This window comes from Lepidochelys olivacea, assembly GCF_965140295.1.
Source record: "Lepidochelys olivacea isolate rLepOli2 genome assembly, chromosome: 25".
Taxonomy (NCBI): Eukaryota; Metazoa; Chordata; order Testudines; family Cheloniidae; genus Lepidochelys; species Lepidochelys olivacea.
The window spans coordinates 17,091,487-17,113,760 of record NC_140435.1 but is presented as its reverse complement, the minus strand read 5'-3'; the positions used below and the strand labels follow the sequence as shown (position 1 = coordinate 17,113,760).

Below are 22,274 nucleotides of genomic sequence, written 5' to 3'. Positions count from 1 at the left end.
GGTGCGCTCACCCCCTCTCAGCCCCCTGAGCTGTCTTGGCTCAGAGGCCCCCACCCCGTTGGTGAGCAGTGTAACTGGATCAGCCCATGTGAATTTTGCTGAGAGCAGGCACCCCCCATGCAGCCCGGCCCAGCAGTCCCGGCTTGTCATCAATGGCTCAGCTGTCAGGGCATTTCCTGCAGCATAAATTATGCAAATAAGCCACCGTGGGGGCGCCACACTCCTAGGGAGCCCCCGGAATGTTGCACTGGCTTGTGGACTCCCCAACACACCCTATGCAGTGGGAGCAAACTCGCCCAGCAACCCCCCACCAGGCCAAGTATGCAAATTATCTGCAATCATGCAAATTAGCTCCCCGCCTCGCTTGCATTTGGCGCTCTCCCGGCTGCGCTTATGACACGCGGGTTCTGCGGCAGAGGGCAGCGATGCCAGGCCCACTCCCGGCCTTCCCGGCGCTGGCGGAGTGACCCAGAGACGCGAGAGCAGAGGCAGGGCCATGGAGAGGGAGAGGGAGCGGTGCTGGTTTGGCTGCAGGTTCCCCCAGCAGGGTGGCTGGCCCCGGGGAATCCCCGGTTGCCCGAAGTTTAAACAAAGCTGGTTGCTCACCGAATGCTGCCTGACAGGCCCCCAGGCTGCAAAGTGGGAGAGGAGCTCCTGGTCCTGCACTGAGCAGGCCCAACTGGGGGACACACCCATCCTGCCACCAGCCACCTCCGGCTGGGGCCGCGCTCAGTCAGGCAGGGGCTGGGCTGGGGGGAGAGAGCTCCAGGGTGAGTGACTGATCTGGGTTGAGCTTGCCCCCCCTCAAGTGGGCGCTGACCCACATGCTCTGGGGGGCACGGTGCTGCTAATGCAGCCCCCTCTCAGAGCCCCTCCACCTTGTGTTCCCAAGCGATCCCAGAGGAGCAGGAGTGCGGGCCCCACCTCCCTCCCTCTTTCCCACCGCAGCTTGAACTGGCTCTCAAACACCCCCCCCCGCACCATTAAAAAGCGTCTGCGCTGCACCCCAGAGCCGCGGCATGTTTGTTTCTCCTGCGCATCGTGCAGCACCTTGCACATCAATGTGCCTTGTTCCTATTAGCCAGGAAGTTCGACTGGAGCCAGGCCCTGCCTGAGAGACCCAGGAGCCGGAGAGCCAGGTACAGAGACGTGAGTCCACAGTTCATTCTCACTCAACAGCCAAGCCTTTATTTCATTAGCTCCCCGACCACAACCGACCCCCCACTGGCCAGAAGGGAAGCCCCAGTGGATCTGGGGAGCCTATTTGTGACCTCTGGCTCTGAGAGCCTCCTGCAGGCCCGTCCCAGTTGCCGTCTGGCCCTAAGTCGCGGGAACGGAGACCTTGATCAGTTCTGCTGCTCCACTCAGAGCAGAGGAACCCGGAGCTCCCTCCCCTGTCGCGGGTGGTGTCCCTCGCCCGGCCACGCTTGCAGCTGAAAACGAAGACAGGCACGGCATCTCTGAGCGACGCAGCATTGTAGCGAGAGCGGGAGGCGGCACATGGACTGCATGCATCGGGGGCGGGCAGATAGCCCCAGCCAGCGGGACGGGCTCTGTGCCTCGAGCAGGGAAACACACTGCGAGCCACCGGGGTGACCACGGCCGACCCCCTGCACTTGCCCTGGCCTGGGAGGCAACGCGCATCTGCAGGGCAGGGGGAAGCCAAATCCCTGCCCCCTTTCCCTGGCTCCTCCCCTTTCTCCTGGCTCCTCCCCCTCACTAGATTTCTCTCCCACGCCGAGCCCATCCTGCGTGGTGCTGATTTCAGTGGCGGCTGAGGGCACTCAGCCCCTGGCAGGATTGGGCCCTATATCACGATGCTGTATTAATCCCCATCGGTCGCCCCGACTCCACAGAGTAGCTCCCCTTTCTCAGGGGACTATCACGGGGGCCCCTGGCTGGGGATCTCTTAGGACAGCACTGTGGAGACTGAAAAATCCAGTCACTTTTTTCTTTGCCCGGGAGGGGGGAAAACCCCACCTGCGCTTTGATTGTTTAAGGGACAGCAGCAAGCATCAGCCCTGGGCGAGCCCTGGACACTGCAGCTCACGGCAAAGCACCCACACACCAATTTCCTACTGCAGTGGTCAGTGCCTGTTTGAGCTTAACCACGCCCGATTTGCCAGATTCCTGCTTTCCCATAGTGCCTAACTTCATGTGCTCAGTGGCAAGGTGATTCACCCCACCTATCGTATTGAACAGGCTGGTGTGGGTGGAGCACGACGACCGCCCACAGATGGAATCTGAGCTGTACCACTGAGTACCATATGCCCTGTACTGTATAGCGCTAAGGGGATTCTCCTTCAGCTCAAAGTGGGTTTTCGAAGGGGGAGGGTCAGAGTTCTGTCCCTGTAAAGTTAGATCAGCTGCTTGACCATGGCATAGTTCCTGCATGGCTATGTTACAATGTTAAACTAAACTCCACAGATGGGATTATTCAGCCAGATGTTTTACATGTACCTCAAAGGGTTTTTGCTCTAGAAAAGCTTACGCTAGTGAGTCCAGCTCTCAACGTGCCTGCTTTCCTGTCCCTCCTGCGCCGGGTACATTCAGGGAGCATAGGCCTTTCCATGGGTGTTTCAAGGGCTTTGCATTGAACCTAGTGCTGAGTATGCGCCGTCTGGTCCCTTAGGGAGCTTTGTCAGCAGGACCCGTGCCGAGCTGCGCAGATCCAGGGGAGCAAGGGGAGCAGCTGGTCTCTTCCGACACCCTCACGCTTGTTTCTCTTCGCAGCGCTGCGGGCAGGGGGACGCTGTTGATTTTGCTCCGGTGCCGTTAGCTGAAGCACTGACAGGGAGCGCGTGGGCCGTAAACTGCACAGGGCGGTGCCATCCCACGCGGACACTTTGCACCATCCACCCGCTCCCCAACAAGGGCATTAATCTTCTGGGCATCCGCCCCCCATGCGTGGGGCGAGAGCTACACTCCCATTTACGCCCCCTCTGAGTTTCCATCCTCCACAGTCATGGGAGGAGCAGGGCCCAAGGCCTGTCCGGTTCAGCAGGACCCACCCTAGCGCTGCGGGTGTGCACCACATCTGAACAGCCCCCAGCCCCAGACAGGAGCGTGGCATTGGCCTGGGGGATCCTGGGAAAGCTGCAGGGGCGGCAGCCCGGCCCTGCCCCCTCCGCAAGCAGAGAAAGGCCAAAAACTAGATTCCCAGCGCTAGCCACAGCAGCGTGAAGCCAAGAAGGAATCCGGAGGTTGGGTTAGCGAGGGGGGCAGCGGCTGCACCAGAGCGTGGCAGGAGCGGCCCCTACGAGTGCAGGGGCTGGATGTCGGTTTGCAGGAGAAAGCAAGTGAATTGAAGCTTGCATGGTCCCCCCTCCAGCCCTCTTCCCTTCTCTACCACAGAGCCCCTCCCCAGCCTGCCATGCCGTGGGACCGTCCCCACCTGCTATGGAAAGGGATAAGGGGGGTGGGGTGTTCCCTTCTGTTTCCTGTGATGCTGTTACCAAGAAATGCCCGGTCCCTGGGGCTCGGTGGCCAGTACCACAGTCCTGGCTCACAGCCGGCTCCAGGTGAGAAGGGATGGGGGGGCGGGGGCGAATTACTATGGTAGCAGCTCTCCAGCTGCGGCGTTCGTCTGATGGTTGCAAGAGCGGTTCTGTCCCCAGCAGAGCGGCCATGGCTGCCTCTTATACCTGGAGAGGCCTCCACTTGCCCGGCTCCTCCCTGCCGTCCTTGGGGGGCCCTTCGCTGGCCTTCTTGTAGCAGTAGACCCCGAAGAGCTTGTACTTTTTGTCCGGGAAGCCCAAGTTGCGGACGCCGGGCTCCCGGCCCCCACAGCGTGCCCGGGGGTTGACGATGGGGTAGCGGATACTGCCATCCTCCACCCAGCCCGCCTCACACTTGTCCAGCAGCTGGATCTTCCAGGCAGCATAGAGCTGGCCCACCTTGGCCACCCTGGCGCCGTTCTTCTTGCAGGCCTGGAGGGCCTCAGGGTAGCTCAGCTTGCGGTAGGTCTTCAGGAAGTAAACTTTGCCTGGAGGGGGAAGAGAAGGAGCTGGGTTAAAGGGATGGAGCTCCCTCCCGCCTCTCCCCCGCCAAGAGGTGCAGGGCACCAGGCCCGAGACTGGCCATGCCGGGCCCAGGGCATCAACCACGTACAGTGGGCAGGACTTAAGCCCATAAGGCCTGGCACCCACAGCTCCCATTGGCTTCTGGGGGAACCATGGGTGCTTGGCACCTCTGTGGATCATGCCTGTAACTGGTGGGAGGGGTCCCCGCCATGGGACCCTGTCATTGTCACCATGGCATGAAGCGTGAGCGCAGCCAGGAGGGACTAGTTACACGTCTAGCTCCAGGATCGGCCTCTCCATGACCAAAGATGCCAGGGCAGGTCTCAGACCTAGCAGGGGGACACGGCCTCTCGAGGGGCTTGAATGGCCCTGTCTAGCATCTGTTGGAAGAAAGAAAGCAAGGAACGGTGCCGTGCTGGGTCATGTCAAGGCAGTGACTAGCCCCCGTTAGCCATGGGTCTCAGAGACCGGGAGGGAGCAGGATCTGTGGCTTCATTGCCAACATCCCCTGTGCTGGGGGCCGCGGCAGCTGAGGCCAGGACAGAGCTCCAGCCCCACTGGGATGTTGAATTAGGATCTCTCCCACGCCCCCTGGGTCCATGAGCTGTAGACACTTGGGAGCACAAGGGAGCTGAGGAGTCCGAGAGGACCCCAGGGTGGATCTGTGTCCAGCAGCCTTGAGAAAGAATCCCCTTTTCAGCCACGACACCCGAGCCTGGTCCCCTCTCTGCCCTACAGGACACTGGTGCAGCTTGGCTCCCCACCCCGGCTTTGGGATCCAGCCATGCCACACTGCCTCTCCCGATCCCTCCGCCCATGGGCAAACTGGCAAAGGAGCCCTATCAGTCCCAGCCGGATGGGAGGGGCACACAGGCAGGGCTAGGCCTTCATCAGCCAGAGGTGGGGAGCGAACAGGGGAACGCTGAGCCAGCCTGGCTGCAGAGGAATAAAGGCAGCTCCTGGAAATTAATTCCTAGACACATCGAGATTGATGGGGGATGCAGCGCTGCGTCCGGTGATGAGTCCCTGTAGCTATTACATCCGCTATTTATCCCGCCTGCCATGATTAAATAAACATCCGCAGAGGCCCCTCTCCCGCACTCCACCTCCCTTCCCCCCCGCCCCCAGCCCTGCCAGCCAAAGAGTATTGTAATTTACGCACAGGGACAGCCCCTCTAGCTCAGATTTGTCTTGTGTAGCCCTGGCTTCATCCATCATCCGTGCCTCTGTCCGTTGTAATTACCTGCTTCTCCTTCCCCTGTTTCTGCCCCGGGGAGGCAGGAATTACAGCACAAAGGACCTTGTCCATCGCGGAAACCTCGCCTCTTTGCACTAAAGCCAGTGCTGCTGACAGCGGGAGCTAGTGTAAACGGCACCTGCATCTGTGCCACCACGGCGCCCCGAGCCGCTCTGAAGAGTCAGGCGATGGTGGACATGCTGGTGCTTCTCCCGCTGTTGCCCTGGGGGAGAGGTTCCCCCCCCAAGGTGTGGGGCGGCTCTGTCTGCATTGAGTCCTTCTGGGATTTGTGAGGGCTGGGGGTGGCTTTGCAAAAGGGGGGCAGCCGCTCTTGTCCCTCAGTGCCTTGGAGGGGCAGGGGCCGGGGGTTCAATTCCTGACGAAGGGGGGTGGATACAGCGTGGGCTCGAGCAGGGAGGCACCCCCCACCCTGAGACCACTGGCTGTAGTGGGGTGGACTCCCCTGCATGAGGAGCTTGGCTGAGGCTCATCAAACTCACCGCACACAGGCCAGCGAAAGAGCCCCCTGGTCCCCAGCTCTGGCCCGTCAGGAAGCCCCCGATGGAGGCTGGGCTTTTCAGAGCCCGAGCGAGTGCTTCGCCGGGGGGCGGGGGGGGGCTGCCATTGCGCCCAGCAGCCACACACCACGACGGCGAAATAAACCAGCGCTAAGGGAGGAGATTTATGTGGCAGCCGTCAAGCTGTCCTGGCAATAAAAGCCATCGTTAAAAGACACCAAGAGATGCCTCCCTCTTCGCCACTTAGCAGCACCAGAGCTGCTGGAAGCGAGAGCCCTCGGGTTCGCTCCCTCCTGCTGTTAGCCCAGCCCCAAATCCCAGCTGGGATTCCTTCCTCTGTGTGGAGAAGGGGGCCGACAGCTTAAAACCCCCATCACCTTTAACAGAGAGAGAGAGAAGGCCGGGGCTGGGGACGGCAGGCGGAGCGCCATTCTCCAGCTCCAGCTGTGAGATGAGTTCATAGAATCATAGACTATCCGGGTAGGAAGGGACCCCAGGAGGCCATCTAGCCAACCCCCTGCTCGAAGCAGGACCAACCCCAACTAAACCATCCCAGCCAGGGCTTTGTCAAGCCTGACCTTAGAAACCTCTAAGGAAGGAGATTCCCCCACCTCCCTAGGTAACGCATTCCAGTGTTTCACCACCCTCCCAGTGAAAAAGTTTTTCCTAATATCCAACCTAAACCTCCCCCACTGCAACTTGAGGCCATACTCCTTGTCCTGTCATCTGCCACCATTGAGAACAGTCTAGAGCCATCCTCTTTGGAACCCCCTTTCAGGTAGTTGAAGGCAGCTGTCAAATCCCCCCTCATTCTTCTCTTCTGCGGACTAAACAATCCCAGTCCCCTCAGCCTCTCCTCATATGTCATGTGTTCCAGTCCCCTAATCATTTTTGTTGCCCTTCGCTGGACTCTCTCCAATTTTTCTACATCCTTCTTGTAGTGTGGGACCCAAAACTGGACACAGTACTCCAGATGAGGCCTCACCAATGTCGAATAGAGGGGAACGAGTTGGAAGGGTCTCAGCCACTTCCCGCTGGGGTTCCCCGGCAGTTGGGCCCCCTCATTGGCAAGCTGAGCGGAGAGGCCAAGGGCTGAGCAGGCCATGGGGACGGAACCCCCAAAGGCAAGATGGGGGCGTGGGGAGGGGAGAGGCTTTTGCCGCGGCATCCCACCCTCTCGTGTGGGTACAGAGAGGATTTGGGACTCGGGGCACCTCCCACCAACACCATGTTTACATCCCCTGGTCCCACCGGAGACCCCTGGGCTCCTTCTGTCATTGCTACAGAGAGCTGGGGGGAGGGGGGTGGTGGAAGGGTCTCTTCTCTCCAAAGCACCCTGCCCAGAGGCTGAGCACTGCCTAGCTCGTGTCAGCAGGGACCCCTTTGCAGTTCCCTCCTCCCTTAGGTGGCAGGGGGTGGATACAAACAATCCCTTTAGCAATAATAGCTGGTGCTTCCTGGGGCCAGGAAGCGGGGGGTGGGGGGGGCTGAGACTCAAGGCTGAGGGGCAGGGGGAGCCATGGGGCTGCCCTGACAGCAACCCCTCCCCTGTCCCATCCCCCCCGCCCCAGGGAGAGCTGAGTGAACTCACTGACTTCCACAGGACGCAGCACCAAGGGCAGGCAGGCCGAGACCCCAGCAGCTGAGGGGCCCAGATCAATGGCTGGGGGGCGGGGCGGGAAGGAGCCCTGGGAAGCCTTTGGGTGCTTAAAAGCCATCGTGTGACACTGATCCACAGCAGGGGACGGGGGTAGAGTGCAGAGGGCTGCACCATTCAGGTGATGAGCTGCCTCAGTTCTGAGCCGATCCCCACGCCACTGCCCAGGGAGGCAGCGTAGTCCAGTGGGTAGGTTCAATTCTGCTTTGAGGATCTAGGCCCGATCCCACAGTCTGTGCGCCGGGACCGGGGCAGCACAGGGGCTCAGAGGCAGCGTAGGCTGACCCACGCTTGGGGGGTGCTGGCGTTCCTCCCACCCCTTCTTTTAATCCGTGCCCTCCACTTCCACCCCACAGCAGTGGCCGTGACTATTAAAGGCATAATAGGCCCAGGAGAGCTGTAACCACCCAGTGTGCTGCTCACTCACCAGCTTTAGTGCCTAATTAACTCCCCGTAATCCCAAGGCAATGAACCAGGCACGTTCAGCAGCCAATCACCCTGGGCTAATAGGCAGGGAGGACGCCACCAGCCGCACCTGAGCTCCGGGGGCTGCAGCCAGGTACAGAGTGTTTAAATTCCCTGGGGCCTCAGCCCTCCCCCCTTTCCCTAGCATTTCAGGCTGTTGGAGTCTTTGGGTGATGGGCTGGGCTACTGGCTTTCAGCCTGTGGATTGGGAGTCTTCAGACTGTGTCTGAGATTTCCAAAGGGGTCCGCACCAGCATTTGAAACGTTTTAGGGGTCTGCAAATGAAACAAGGTTGAAACCTGCTGGATTGGAGTACGGGGGAGGAGAAGGAGGGGATGATGCCAAGGCTAGGCTAGGAATAAATAAAATTAAAGGGCCAAAACCCACTGAGGCCAGGGCTATTGCCCAGGGTCCGGGATGGGCCGTTCTCTTCCCCATTCAGCCTCCTGTGATCTGGGAATGCAGCCTGGTCCTTCAGTGCCTGGGTGGGACAGAGAACAGCCGCTGCTCTGGGGGGCTGGGATTTGGTGGGGCGGGGGTCTGGCAGGGAGAGATGCATGGCCTAAAGGAGGATTTCTGCTCTCCCCAGAGCAAGATCAGCATGCCCGTGCTGAGAGGCGACAGCGGCCCATTGATGAGACCTCCCTGCAGCTCCACCAGCCCCGTGCCCCCAGGGGACCCGCGGGGCATGCACCAGCAGGGAGGGGAGCCTCCCAATCCCAGGCAGGGAGGGGGATCCGCTTAGAAAGTAGTGCTGAGCGACCATAGCCCACAGAGGAGTCATGTTCAAGGGCTCAGGCCTTCTCAGCAAGGGAAGAAAAGAGCCTCAAGCTCCAGGAAGGGGACAGTGGCCGGCAGCTCCATTCATCAGGCCCTGTGGAACTCTCTGCCACAAGGGTAACACTCGTCTGGGCAGGGGCCAGAACTTCCTCAGGGGCCACTCCCAAGCAGCAGGATGAACTCCCGCAGGAACAAGGGGCCATCCCAAACCAGCCCACCACTCCAGGTGGTGCTCTGCCCTGCTTTCTCCAACACAAACACAGCAGTGCAGACCTCTAGAGATCCCAAAGCCCTCCCTGGTGTGCACAATCCCCCCGTTGGGGAGGGGAGAGACACCAAATCCCATGTGACAGATGTGAGTCACACAGCTTAGTGCCCAGCTGTATGGCACTGAGACGCGGCAGGATGAGCCCCTAGTAGAATGGGGCACCTGAGTTGAAGCTGTGGGGCGGGGGGGGTAAGAAAATACAGCATCAAGGAGCACGGCTTGTTAGGCAAAGCACTAGGCTGGGGAGTTGGCTCTCCCACAGCTGCCTGTGTGACCCTGTGCAGGTCACTCCCTTCCCCCCCACCCCACACGACGTGCCTCAGTTTCCCCCTTTGTAAAGCGAGGATAATGACCGTGACCCGCTCTGCTAAACCCAACGTGCACTAAGTATTACGTTCTTGCTGAGCATTCAGCGTGCAGCTGCCCCGCGTCTCTCAGCACCTGCCCCCTTGGCCCTGCCCCACAGAGGGAAGGGGGCTGTTACCGTTCAGGTTGGACGTGAAGCAGAAGGCATCGTAGCGCTCGTCCTCCTTGTGCCGGTACCCGTAGCTCCTGACCCCGACTGGGGTGTCTTTGCGGCCGCACTCGTCTCGGGGCCTGGAGATGGGGTACTGCACGGAGCCATCCTCCAGCCAGCCGGCGTTGCACCAGTCCATGCCCTCCACCCAGGCCTTGTGCAGCTGGTCGTAGGAGGCCAGGATGCCGTCCTGGGCCAGACACGCCTCCTGGGCCTCCTGGAAGTTGAGGGTGTAGCGGCCAAGGCGCGGGTGGTACGGGAAGATCACTCCTACAGGGACACACAAGCAGAGCAAGGCGCTGGCTGGGGGGGTCCTACAGCAATCGCCAAATGGGGAGCTGCACGGGGGGTGGGCGAAGGCCCGTTGGCTCTCAGGCTTCAGGGCCCTAGCTGTGCACTGAAGGGGTCAGGAAGGGATTTCTCCCCCCACCTCCTCAAGGACATTACTTTACAATTTCTCAAGTGTATTACGGTCCCCCCCCCCCGAAGCATAGGTTATTGGCCGCTGCTGGAGGAGGGATACCAGGCTAGAGGGACCAATGGTCTGTTCTGGGGCTGGCAGGGGAAGCCTGGCCTCCTGCCTCCTGATCCTGTGAGCCGACCTCCAGCCCACGCCTCCTTGCAGAATCAGGAAGAGAACTTAAGACTCCTTGTCACCCCGCCCCTCTCCTCTCACCACTAGCCCCCACTCCCTTCCCAGAGCTGGATCTAGGACTCAGGCGGCCTGGCTCCCTGTCCTCTGCTCTAGTCACATGACCACGTTCTCCTCCCAGTGCCCATCTGTCCCCGCACCCTGCTCTAACCCCCGGGGAGACCTGCCCCCCTGTGTAAAATAGGAACCGCCTGAACTTTCACCCAAAGCTTGAGCCTAATACCAGCCGACGCCAGCCGTGGGGCTGCTGTCCGCGTGGCAGGCACGGCGTGGGTGATGGGACTTATCTGCCCTGGCAGCTGCTGGGTTTTTCTCCGGCACGGGCACGTAATGCTTGCTTTTGAAAAGAAAGTAGGACAAGGTGAGCGGCGCCGCAGCCCGGAGTGACGGATGCATCTCTCAGCCCTGCCACCCCAGGCATCGGCTCCTCCGCCACCTTGCCCGGAGCCGGGGCCTGGGTTCTGCCAGGCTGCAGAGTGAGGTGATAGAGAGGCATGCTCCAGGTCGTGCTGTCCTCCCACGCTCATTCACATCACCCTCCCGCCGATCCAGCATTAGCCAGCCTGAAGCAAGGTGGATGAGCTCTGAGGAAAGCAAACCAAGTGTGGCAGTGATTACAGCAGGGCAGAAGGGAGTCTGGCCGCCTGGGGGCAGTGAAATCTAGTGGTTAGAGCACAGGACGGGGCAGTCAGGACTCCTGGGTTCTATTCCTGGCTGTGTCATTCTCTCTGACCTTGGCCAAGTCACGTATCTCTCCGGCTGGCTGGCTGCAAAGAGAGGGTGACTCCTCCCTCCCCAGGCTAAGCGATTGTTTGCAACAATGCTTTGAGAACCTCAGACACAAGGTGTATGCTAATGACCTCGCTTGGACATGTGCCGCCACTCAGGGTTCTGATTGCATGGACGCCACACCGGGACCTTGTGGACACTCCAGGTTACTCCAGTATAATTTACCTCATTCGGGAGTGTGCATAATCCACACCCCTGAGCGACCTAAATTACACCCACCTTAGCGCCGGTGTAGATGGCGCTATGTCAGCGGGAGTAAAATTTGCAAAACCAGACTCTCAGGCCATGCCTACGCTAGCAAGCCCACACCTGCACTGCTACATACGTTTCGCCAGCGTGAGTGGTAGTGTAGACGTGGCCTAGGTGGGTGAGCACGGTCGTTTTGTCTCCATACGGTAGCCGGGCGCGGCAGTTCAGAGCTTTGGCGAACAGGATTTATGAGCACACGCTGGGTGGTCAGGCCATGTGTGCGTGCAAAACGGCGCACACAAAACTGGGTGTGCAATGCAGCCTGGGGCTCGCAGGCCCCCGGAGAATGCGGCCCTGCTAGTGTCTCCGGGATTCCCTTTACCTTCCAGATCCAGCTTCACCATGCCCGTGTCGTCCTCCAGCTCATTGGTGACCTCGCACTCATACTGCCCGTAATCCTGCAGGGTGACGTTGCGGATGATGAGGGAGGCGTCCCCTGTCCCATCCTCCTGCAGGGCCGTGCGCCCCCGGTAGCTCCCAAAAGCCCTGCGCTCCTTCCCCATGGCCACGAAGACGTCCACAAAAGACATCGGGTCCATCACTTTGGTCCACTTGAGGCGGATCTCGGCTGGGTCGTGGGCTGACATGTCATAGTGGTACCGGCAGGGAAGGATGATGGTCCCGCCCCGGTGGGTGACCACCTTCCCAGGCGCCGTCTGGACGACCACGGCCCCACTCTCATCCTCTGCACACAGACACAAAGGCTAGTGGTGGCTTTGGAGGACACACACCCTTCCTCCAGCCAGCACACCACCTTCTGCCCTGACCCGCTGCACCAAACCGCAAACCAACCAGGGAACCAAAAGTACAAAACTCTTCTGCTAACGTTCCAGGGTGTGAGTTTCACACACTGGCTGGGAGAAGGGCTGGATGGTCTGACTGGGCTTTTCCATCTCGACCTCCCGGGTTGCTTGGAAATGAGAAAGCTGCCGCTTCTCCATGTCACATGAGGACACGAACACGCGTGTTGGGAGCTGTCTGCCCTAGGATGGCCTGCAGCACTGGGGGAAGGTGACGGCTAAACGTTCATGGAGGGTGTCCATCTGTCACACGGCCAGACAGCCCTTAGAGAGGTGACCGGAGACAAACGGACCCAACCTTAGGAAAAGCTTGTGTCCATTGTCAGCGATTCAGCTCCTTAATGGATGCTGGGGGGTGGGGATGGGGGTGGGGGGGTTTGGAAGAACGAATCCACCCCTGCAAATGCACCACAAATTTCCAGAGAGAGGAAATAAAGCTTCCTTGTTATTGGGGAAGAAAACAAGGTGATTCATGCTCTCTCCACCGCTCGTCTGGGACTCTCTGACTCCAAGTCTCTCTGCATCACGCTCCCTTGCTCTCCGGCTGGCCTTGGCTATCCTAGGAAATTGCACCCGTTTAACTAAATCGATATTAAATGTCACTGAATGGCGCTAAAGGGATATGAACCAGATTTAAAGTGATTGGAGTGCATCTGCATTAGGGGCGTGAAGAAGATGGCTGGGCTTGGGCTGCAGGCAGCAGGTTGCGATTACAGAAGTCTGGGTCCATTTCCCAGCTATGCCACAGACTCCCTGTGTGACCTTAGCCACGGTCCTTAATGTCCTTGTGCCTCAGACCTCACACCCTTTGTCTGTTTAGACTGTCAGCAGTTTGGGGCAGGGCCTGTCTCTCACTGTGTCTGTGTAGCATCAGCACGAGGGTTGCCCAGTCTTGGCTGAGGCCTTTTGCAGCTCATCCATTGTAGTATAACAGCCTACTACTCCTAGTAGCTGATGGAGTTACTCCTGTAGCTCAGAAGACAGAGGCATGTGCTGAAGTCCTGGGTTCAAACCTTGCTGATGCCCTATGGTGGGGACAGGGAGTTTATTAACCCTTCTGGACCTGGTACAATTCTGGTAGCACAAAGGAGATGGCCCAGTTGAGAATGAGATTGATCTCTAATGAGATGTGATACAACGGAGAAATCGGGGTGAGGGGGAGCGAGAGGGGACCCATCCGACAGGCTGAACAAAGACACTGCTTGCTGGAGGCCTCAATCCCATGGGCAAAGCAGCATCCCCAGAATAAGGCGGAGGGAAGGTGCTCGCTCCCAGCGGTGGAGCCTGTCACACAGCAGAGCCAGGGTGGCTGGGCGCGTTAACGGCCACCTCCCTCCCAGGAGTCATTCCTGCAGGCAGGTCATTCCCAAGCAGGGTCCCAGGGGCTGGGGTTCCGCCAGGGGACTTGCACTGCAGATTCAGTGCCTGGCTGATGCAGTCCCAAGCACCGTTCCCTCGAAGCCATGCACGGGTGCGCTCACACACAGATCCTAAACCCTGCGCTCACGGCAAAACACCGCACGCACAGACATTTGCACAGAAGAAATTTTTTGTGCACACGGCCTGTCAAAAATTAGAGGGAACATCGGTCCCAAGCTGGGTGCCAGCAGTGCCAACAGAATGGTAGTGGGGCAAAAACCTGCCCAAGAGCCATTATTGCCTGGGTGACACTGTATAGGAAGGTTCCATTTATAAATAGTTTATCAAGGGTTAATAACTGAGGATTAGATGCTTTAATTGTGGTTACGTGATTGTCAGAGTCCAACAGATCAATGGTATGTGGCACCGTAGTTTATAACCCTCTCTAACACTGCGAAGGACGTGCTCACAACCAGAGATGGCACCTCATGACAAATGTTGAGATTTAAAAAATAAAAAATTCAGCTCAAATTGGGACCAAAAGCCAAAATTTTGAATTTTTGCACTAAATGAAAATTTAAAAAAAATTCATGTTTGGTCAGTTGAAACATTTCATTTTGATTTTGACCCTTTTTAAAATGATGACTTTTAATTTGTGCTTGTTGTTTAACTTACGTTTTTTATTGTTGTTGTTTTGTTGGTTGATGTAGAAAATAAAGTCAATGTCTGCACACAAAGTCACTTTGAAATGACAAATCAAAATTTCCCCTTTTGAAAATATCGATAGTTTGAAAGCAGGTTTAAAACAAACAAACATTCAAAAGGAAATTTTGTCAGAACTATACAATTTCATGGGAAAATCTGGTTTCATTAAAATTTGACCAGTTCTTAGAACCACCTGTACCAGCCAACTGCTCCTATCACCATCCCACAAAGTACTCGCTGAGTCAGTAATATTCTTATAAGATCTCATGTTCATGTATGCACCCTTTAGAAACACTGCCTTCCTATAAAGTGAGACCAGTACCTGTAGCCAAGCAGCCCCTGGAGACCTCAGCTGGCCTGTTGTGTAGGAGACAAAGGCTGCACAGACACAGAGTGAGAGACACTCCCTGCCCCCAAACATGTTACAGACTAAATACATAAAGGGTGGGAGGGGAAACTGAGGCACCAAGCAAGGAAGTGACTTGCCAAGGTCTCGCAGTAGGTCAGGAATAGAAACTGGATCTCCCACATCCCAGCCTAAAAGGCACTAGACAATTGCCCTGTCCATTTAAGGGGAAAGAGGGTCTTATACACTTTTGCAGGTGGAAATCAAATCTACCTGTGGGGTGCTGGGTGCAGAGCCCCCCACTCCCCTCCCCAGCCTCCTGTCTTATCCTGAGGGGGGAGAGTGAGTGAGGCCCTTAGAATTAAAGGTGCAGTTGTGAGAGATGGGCTGGAGCAGGGGGCCAGTGCTGGGTACTGGCACTCTAGGGTTGTGTTCCCAGCTCTGCCGCTGACTGGCCATGTGACTCTGCTCGGTGCCTCAGTTTCCCCATTTGGTGCCTCAGGGAAAATGTTTGGGTGATATTTCTATGGCAACAGTTCCCCATGTCTCTGGGCTGGAACCATCCCTTCCCAGCCCTGTGTGGATCATTTTTTGTTCCCTTCCCCTGAGGTGACCATTCCCTTGGGGTGGGCGCGCTTGAGACCTCCTTAGCGAGCAAAGTGGGGGGGAGACCCCATCTTGGGGGAGCTGGCTGAGCCAGCCCCTCACTCACCTGACACGTGGATGACCTTCTTGCGCCCCCTCTCGCTGAGCGCTGGCGGGGAGGAGAGGACGGCGATGAGAAGCAGCAGGGTGGCTGCCCGGCACACAGGCTGCATCTAGCAGAGAGAAGAGGAAACCCCCATTCACCCCTGGCTGGCAGGCCTGGCTCTCAGGCCTGGCTCAGAGCTCTAATGCCCTAGAGAGACCGGCGCCCCCTACAGGCCTGCCCCAGAGCCCCCGGAGCCTACGCAGGGTTGAAGAGCAAAGGGGGCGTGGAGGTTCCATTGGCTGACCCTTGTGCAAAGGGATGTTGGACAGTGACACAACCTGCAGGGACTCCTTCGAGGCTAGGGCAGAACCAGGCCCAGCCCAAAGCGCCCAGGACAGTGGCTTTCCTGGCATCGAGCGTGAGTGACCCAGTACGCAAAGGGGACGGGGGCAGATACTGGGGGTGAGTGCAAGAGAGAGAGGGAGGGTGGAGTTTCGGATAGACGGATTGAGAGTATGAGAGACAGACAGCAGAGAGGTACAGATGACAAGGTATTGACAGATGCAGAAACAGAAGGGTGGATGGATAGATAGCTAGATATGGCCAGGGATGGATGGAGAGAGAGAGATGGATGTTTCTAAAGTGCCTTAAGACTGGGAGCTGGGCAGTGCGGGTGGGCACCACTCCCCCTCTGACTCAGTTTAAGTGTCACCAGACAGTGCCCCGTGGCATCCATGTGAGTTACACATACTCAGCCGCTCCCATCAGCAGCTGGGTACCATTATGAGGCGGGCTGCACCCAGCTGGACACGTGGCTCCCAGCCCAGCCTGCAGCGGGTCCCAGCGTCCCAAGTTACTCTGTAGATTTTGGTTGTGCTCGCAGGGTGCTGGGCGGTCCCCAAGCGCACGATATCACAGCTAGCTCCCAGCCAGTGCTGCCTGAATCTCACTGCCGCGCAGGCCCGTGCCATCCTTGCTTGGCAGGGGATGCCCACACGAGGGAAAGGAGGTGTTGTCCCCTCGCTGTCTCCAGCTCGGAGCGCCATACACCATTACGCCGGCTGATTAAAGCAAATTGAATCAAGAGCAGGTGATGAAATTGGCTCTAATGCACCTATTACCTGCCCTGCTGAGCAGGGGCGCTCAGCTTTTGCTCGAAACTGTTATTTCTGAAGCCGGTTAATTGCACTGCGTGAGGGAATGGTGCCCAGCTGGCTCCTCCACCGAACTGGGCTGCCCGCTCCACCCCAGGGAGGCTGCACCATGGGGCTCTCTGAGCCCCCAACTGCTCCCCTTTGCTCTGAGCATCTACGTGGGCCACTCCTCGGAATGAGGATGTAGTTGGTGGGATGGAAGCTGGAGTCTGTGTATGAGAGGGGGCCGATCAGCTGTTCCCAAACTTAGATGTTCGTGTTCCTTCTCCCGGCCAGCGTGGGCCGTGACCGCATCCTGGCTACACAGAGATTCATCAGTTCCTAGATCCCAAGGCCAAAAGGGACCATTGTGATCCTGTCATCTGATCCCCTGTATAACACAAGCCAGAGACCTGCCACGAAGTAATTCCTAGATCAGATCTGTTAGAAAAACATCCCATCTTGATGTAAAAATTGTCAGTGATGGAGAATCCACCACAACCCCTGCTAAACTGGCCCGATGCAGCAATTCTCAGATTCCTGTGTCCCATTCAGATGGGAAATGGTTAAGTGAGGGTGATGATTAACCACTGGATCCACCATGGGGTCCATCCAGGCCAGTGTCCTGTCACCAGCAGCTCCAGTAAAAGCCCTACGGTGACGGGACAACCTGCTCCCAGGGAAAGTCCTCTCCTGACCCCCGTTAGCTAGAGGGCAGCACATGTCCTGAAACAGGAGGCTTTCGAGCCAGTCCCAAACTCTTTTCAGAGTAACAGCCGTGTTAGTCAAATAAATTGGTTAGTCTCTAAGGTGCCACAAGTCCTCCTTTTCTTTTCCCAAACTCTTGTTATTTTTTAATTCTTGCTATTATAACTCAGCTGATGCTCTTCAGTCCTCACCCCCAGCCCCAGTGCTATCCTAGCCCTGGGCTCCCCTCTCCCCCCGCCCACACTCTTCCAGTGCCCCTCAATCCTGACCTGCAGCCCCCTGCTATCCCAGCTGTGGGCTCCCCCGCACACCCCGCTTTGCTGGTACCCTCAGTCCTAACCCACAGCCCCCCTGCTTTTCCAGCCCCGGCCATCAGAGTGCTGCGTTCAGAGTCTGGGCTAGAGCCCAGCTCTCCTCTGACCACTAGGCCCTGCTGGCCACAGAAAGCAGCTGGCAGGTAGTTTCTGGGACCAGGACTCCTTGGGAATTGCTCTCACTTCCCTCCTTTCGTGGGGCTGGGCTACAGTGTCTGCTTCCTGAATGCTCCCCCCGCCCAGACACACTCCTCGTGCAGCTCGGAAAGGTTGAGGGCCGTTCCCAATTTCTCCCTCTGGCCCAGTGTAATGTTGGGAGGCTATTCCTGCACTCACTGACCCCTTCCTCACGGAGGGTTCAAGGGGACCTCACCAGCAAGGGGGTGGGGTGTAGGTGCCCAGGTCCCAGCCTGCCCTGTGGCTGCCAAGGCAGAACCCAGCCTCCCAGCACTGAACCTGCTGGACACATGAGAGGGGACAAGTCTTGGGGCAGGAGAGGAGACTGACTCTTGCTGAGCGTGGCCGGTTGGAATGGTCCATCCCTAGGATGGCCACTGCCCCTGGGGGGCAGCTCCCCTGTGCAGCCCTGGGTCCCTCCAACTGCGTGGGAAGAGGCCGTGCCAAGGGACGGTGATTCCCAGTCACTTGCACCTGTGCGACAGGCGTGCCATGTGGGTGTGGAATGCTGGTGAGTCCTGCCCGCTTGGCCCGGGGTCATTGCCAGCCCCTGAGCAGCAGAGCAGAGCACTGGCCTTGGGCAGAGTGGGGCAGCTTTGCTGACACACAAACATCCCCTCCAGGCTGGGACCTGTGGCCTTTCTGCCCTTGGCAACCAGAGCCAGGGCATCTGCCGTGCCCCTTAGAAAGAAGGAACATGCAGGGGTTCAGTTCCCACACCTGGAAGGACAAAGCCATGGGGGCTGGGGGATCCAGCCACAACAAAGACAAGGTGGCACCGAATATTCTCTCTCTCAGGCCCACATGCTCAGGCAGGGTCTAATCGTTGGCCAGGGATGGGGTCGGGCAGGAATTTTCCCCAGGTCAGAGTCTCAGGGACCTTGGGGTGGGGGGAGTCACCTTCCTCTGCAGCATGGGGTGTGGGTCACTTGCCCGGATTAGCTCGGTGTATCTCACTTAACCATTTCCCTGCCATTGTGGGGGTGGGGGGTCACTGGTGCACCTGGATCCCTCCTGTTCCTTGCCACACAAAGGCCTAGTCCCCTGGGGGTCTAAGTCCAGTTGTTGGGTTCCGGGTGCAGGGCGGTGGGGGCGGCCTGTGGGGTACGGGGATGGAGGATCATGCGGGTCCCTTCTGGCCTTAGGCTAGGGGGTCCTAGCAGGGAAGAGCTGGGGGTCACGCTGCAGATGCTGCTGGGGGCTGGGGCAGGCTGTAAGGCCACTTTGCCTTTGTTCCTGGCACAAACCCCGCTCTGGCCCACAGGGGAGATCTGCCGGCTGGCAGCTGCTCTCTGCAGAATGAGTTTGACGGGTCTCAGCCGCAGGGGCTGCCAGGGCAGTCTCATCAGAGCGGGCTGGGATGGCATGGTGCCCCGGGCCCCAGCTCCCCCAGCCGGCTGGGCATGCAGCGTGTCAGTGGGGTACAGGGCAGCTGCTATGCCTCTGGCTCCGCTAACCCCACACGCAACCTCCGCAGCTGCTGGCAGGGAGGTCCCGGCAGCCGGCCCCGCTGGGGACAGCCAGGGCCAAGGCGCTGCACTGCAGCGGATGGCGGAGCTGCGCGCCCCGGGGTACCCGGCAGGCCCCAATCCGGGCCGCGGCGTGGGGGCCGATCCCCCGGGGGCCGCTGTGCCCGTGCATGAGCTGAATCCAGGGGCAGCAGCTGGGCAGAGGGGACCCAGATTCCTCCAGGCTCAGGGCCCCGCAGGGTTACCAGCTCCATCTGCAGCTCCCTGAGCTCGGGTGTGGGGGACGGACGGACGGACGGATCCTCTCTGCTCAGCTGCCCGGTCCCCAGCTGCAGATCGGTCCGGGGTGTGTGGGGGGTAATCAAAGGCCATTCCGCCCCCCGCGAGTCCTGCTCTCTGTGTCCCCCCGCGAGTCCTGCTCTCTGTGTCCCCCCCCGCGAGTCCTGCTCTCTGTGTCGTCCCCCCCCGCGAGTCCTGCTCTCTGTGTCGTCCCCCCCCGCGAGTCCTGCTCTCTGTGTCCCCCCCCGCGAGTCCTGCTCTCTGTGTCCCCCCCCGCGAGTCCTGCTCTCTGTGTCCCCCCGCGAGTCCTGCTCTCTGTGTCGTCCCCCCCCGCGAGTCCTGCTCTCTGTGTCCCCCCCCGCGAGTCCTGCTCTCTGTGTCGTCCCCCCCCGCGAGTCCTGCTCTCTGTGTCGTCCCCCCCCGCGAGTCCTGCTCTCTGTGTCCCCCCCCGCGAGTCCTGCTCTCTGTGTCGTCCCCCCCCGCGAGTCCTGCTCTCTGTGTCCCCCCCCGCGAGTCCTGCTCTCTGTGTCCCCCCGCGAGTCCTGCTCTCTGTGTCCCCCCCCGCGAGTCCTGCTCTCTGTGTCCCCCCCCGCGAGTCCTGCTCTCTGTCGCTCCCCCCCCCCGGGCCCCGATCCGGCCCCGCAGACCGCGCCCAGCCCAAGGTGACCCCGCGGGGCGCACTCACCATTGTCCCGGGGCAGGGCGCGCGGGGTCCGGCCCAGGGCAGCCCCTGGCTGGCGGAGGTGGGCTCGGTGCATCCGAGGGGCCCGCGGGCTTGGCTCCTTCCCCCTGCCTGGGCCGCCCCCAGCCGGATCTGCGAGGAGGGCGCCGGGTCCCTGCTCGGAGAGAAAGTTCCGCAGCCAGGCGAGGAGCGGGGCCGGCGGGGGACTGGAGCCGCTGCAGTTATCGGCTGCGGATGGGCTGGGAGGGACGGACGGGGCGGGGGGGGGGCGACTTGGGAAGGAGAAAGGAGCCGGGCTCGGTCACTGCCGGGAGCTGGCAGCTGGGGCTGTGCCGCAGACAGCAGGATGCTCTGCCCGTGGGGGGAGACATGGGGTGGGTCTGCTACAGCGAAAAGGGGAGCTCCTAGAGACCCCCCACCCCGATCAGGGCCCCTCGTGCCGGGCACTAGCAGACCCAGCAGGAGACAGTCCCTGCCCCTAGAGCCCACAGCCTGAATGCACCAGACAGACAAAGGAAGGATCATTCACCCCATTTTACAGCTGGAGCACTGAGCCCCAGAGAGACCCAGTGACTCGCCCAGGACCACCCAGCGAGTCAGTGGCAGAGCTGGGCATTAAACCCAGAGCTCCTGAACCCAGGCCCAGGGCCCTTAACCACAAGCCCCCTGGGCTCCTTCATTCTCTTTCCCCAGGGCTCCCTCCTGCCTGTGCTGCCCAGCTCCCCCAAACCACCTGCCCTCCTGCGCGACAGGCAGAGCAGGTGCGCGCTGTCCCGGGCTGTGGCCGCTAGGGGGCAGCAGACAAGCTGATGGGATACCTGTAACCTGAAAGGGGTTGCCCCGGTAGGGCAAGGGGAGCTGGCTGTGGCCCCCCCTCCAGCCACTGTTTTCCCGGGCTGCGGAGGACATGATCCCCTCACTGATCAGGGCATCTCCAGAGCCCCCCCCCCCCCCCGACTTCTGCCCAGGCTGCGGCACTGGTGAGGCAGGGGAAGGGCCAGGTGGCATTGCACGGCCATCATTGCAGGCTGGAGCCAGGGGCTGGGAGTCAGGCGGCCTGGCCTCAATCCTCATCTCCGGGGGGTGCCGCGGGGTCACAGGGAGACAGGGGCATTCAGCGGTTAGAGGAGAAGGAGCTAACACGCAGCAGGCCAAGGCTGCATTTCGCCTGAGCCCCTTGAGCGCCGGCTGGGCTGCGACCCTGCAGCCTGGCTGCCGAGTCCCCCAGGCGTTGCTCACTCCGTGCCCCACTTCTCAGCCACTGCACCGGGGCCTTCTGAGGGCAGAGACCCTCGCCCTGCTCCCCGCATGTCACTGCCGCAGGCCCCGTGTGGGGGTGGCTCCCGCTGCTGGGAGTAGGCCCCTGGGATTCGGGGCTCACGCTGCGGCGGCATGAGCGACAGGATGGGGGGATCACGCCCCAGCCTCTGTCTGTTTTTCAGACATGTGCTAATTAAGGCCCTGGGGCCGTAGGGCACCGAGTGGGGGAAGCGCCAGGTTCAGCAGAGGTAGCGAGCCCCATGGGTCGCTGGGCTCACCCAGAAGCTCCCAGGCTTTCAAACCAACCCACCAAAGCACCAAGCTTCAGGAAACTCGCTTGAATTCTACAAAACCGCCCCCAAGCCTTGGCATAAACAAGTGAGTGACTCGCAGCTGTGGACCCGCACCCCTAGGAACTAGTGCGCCTGCAGGTCCCTCGGGCATGCACACCATACAGGAGCATGTGTGAATACGCACACGCACGCACAGCTCCAGGCACCCAGCCATGAGTGGTTAGACACAGACTCACACAGTGATGGACATGCAGATACACTCCACAGCTGCCCCTGCTGGAGGTAGGGACACGTTAGACTTTATGGATGTGGAAACTGAGGCACAGACAGGTTAGTGGAATCATCAAAGCTGGGGATAGGAATCCTGACGCCCAAGTACCTGCTCTAACCACTTCACCCCACTCTCTTCCAAAGCCAGGAGTTCTAGCTCCCAGTGCAGCCCTCAGAACTTAAATTGGTTGCATGGGTCTTGGTCTCTGGCCCACACACCAGGCTTCTGTGTTAGCCGGCATGTGTGCAGGGAATGCACGTTAATGGGAGGGGCCACGACTTTGATCTGGTGTGGGGGAGGGAGATGGGGGGGGGTGCTGGAGCTGGTCCCTGTCAGCCTCTTGCCCTGGCCTGCACCATGCTGTGTTCTTAGCATGGTGGGTCCCTAAGCCCCGGCTGGGCTGGGCAGCTCTCCGAGTCAAGGGGCCAAGTGCTCAGAGCTGCAGCACAAACACAGACATGCCAAACCTGCCAACAAAATGCAGAAACTGGGCTTGTTTTTGGCTTAATTGGCTTGTGAGCTGCTTGTTGGCTAGTTTTTGGCTTGTAGCTTGTTTGGCTCAAAGCTTATTGCTTTTTTTTCCTTTTTTTTTTTTTATCAGCTCCCAGCAAGAAGGGGCAAGTGGGGTGGGGA

At 59.5% G+C, this 22,274-nt stretch overlaps 1 protein-coding gene across 2 annotated transcripts; it reads right to left on the bottom strand.

The window, feature by feature from the left end:
* Positions 1-1,161: 1,161 nt before the first annotated feature.
* HAPLN4 (hyaluronan and proteoglycan link protein 4) lies at positions 1,162-22,274 on the bottom strand. Of its 2 annotated transcripts, XM_084614589.1 has the most exons (5): positions 19,821-22,270; positions 15,077-15,182; positions 11,477-11,839; positions 9,432-9,734; positions 1,162-3,985 (listed from the first exon to the last, which is right to left on the bottom strand). In XM_084614589.1, exons 1-5 carry the CDS (start codon positions 20,340-20,342, stop codon positions 3,639-3,641), a joined length of 1,641 nt encoding a protein of 546 aa, XP_084470715.1. In that variant the 5' UTR covers positions 20,343-22,270; the 3' UTR covers positions 1,162-3,638. The 2 variants fall into 2 exon arrangements, with proteins under 2 accessions (XP_084470715.1, XP_084470716.1); XM_084614590.1 differs by lacking the exon at positions 9,432-9,734 and having other exon boundaries at positions 19,821-22,274.

Coding starts and splice junctions, on each gene's coding strand:
- HAPLN4 (XM_084614589.1), bottom strand. CDS start 20,342: ATGATCCTTCCTTTGTCTGTCTGGTGCATTCAGGCTGTGGGCTCTAGG. Junction 15,183..19,820: donor CGCCCTGCCCCGGGACAATG/GTGAGTGCGCCC, acceptor TCTCTCTGCTAG/ATGCAGCCTGTGTGCCGGGC. Junction 9,735..11,476: donor GGTGAAGCTGGATCTGGAAG/GTAAAGGGAATC, acceptor GTGTCCCTGTAG/GAGTGATCTTCCCGTACCAC.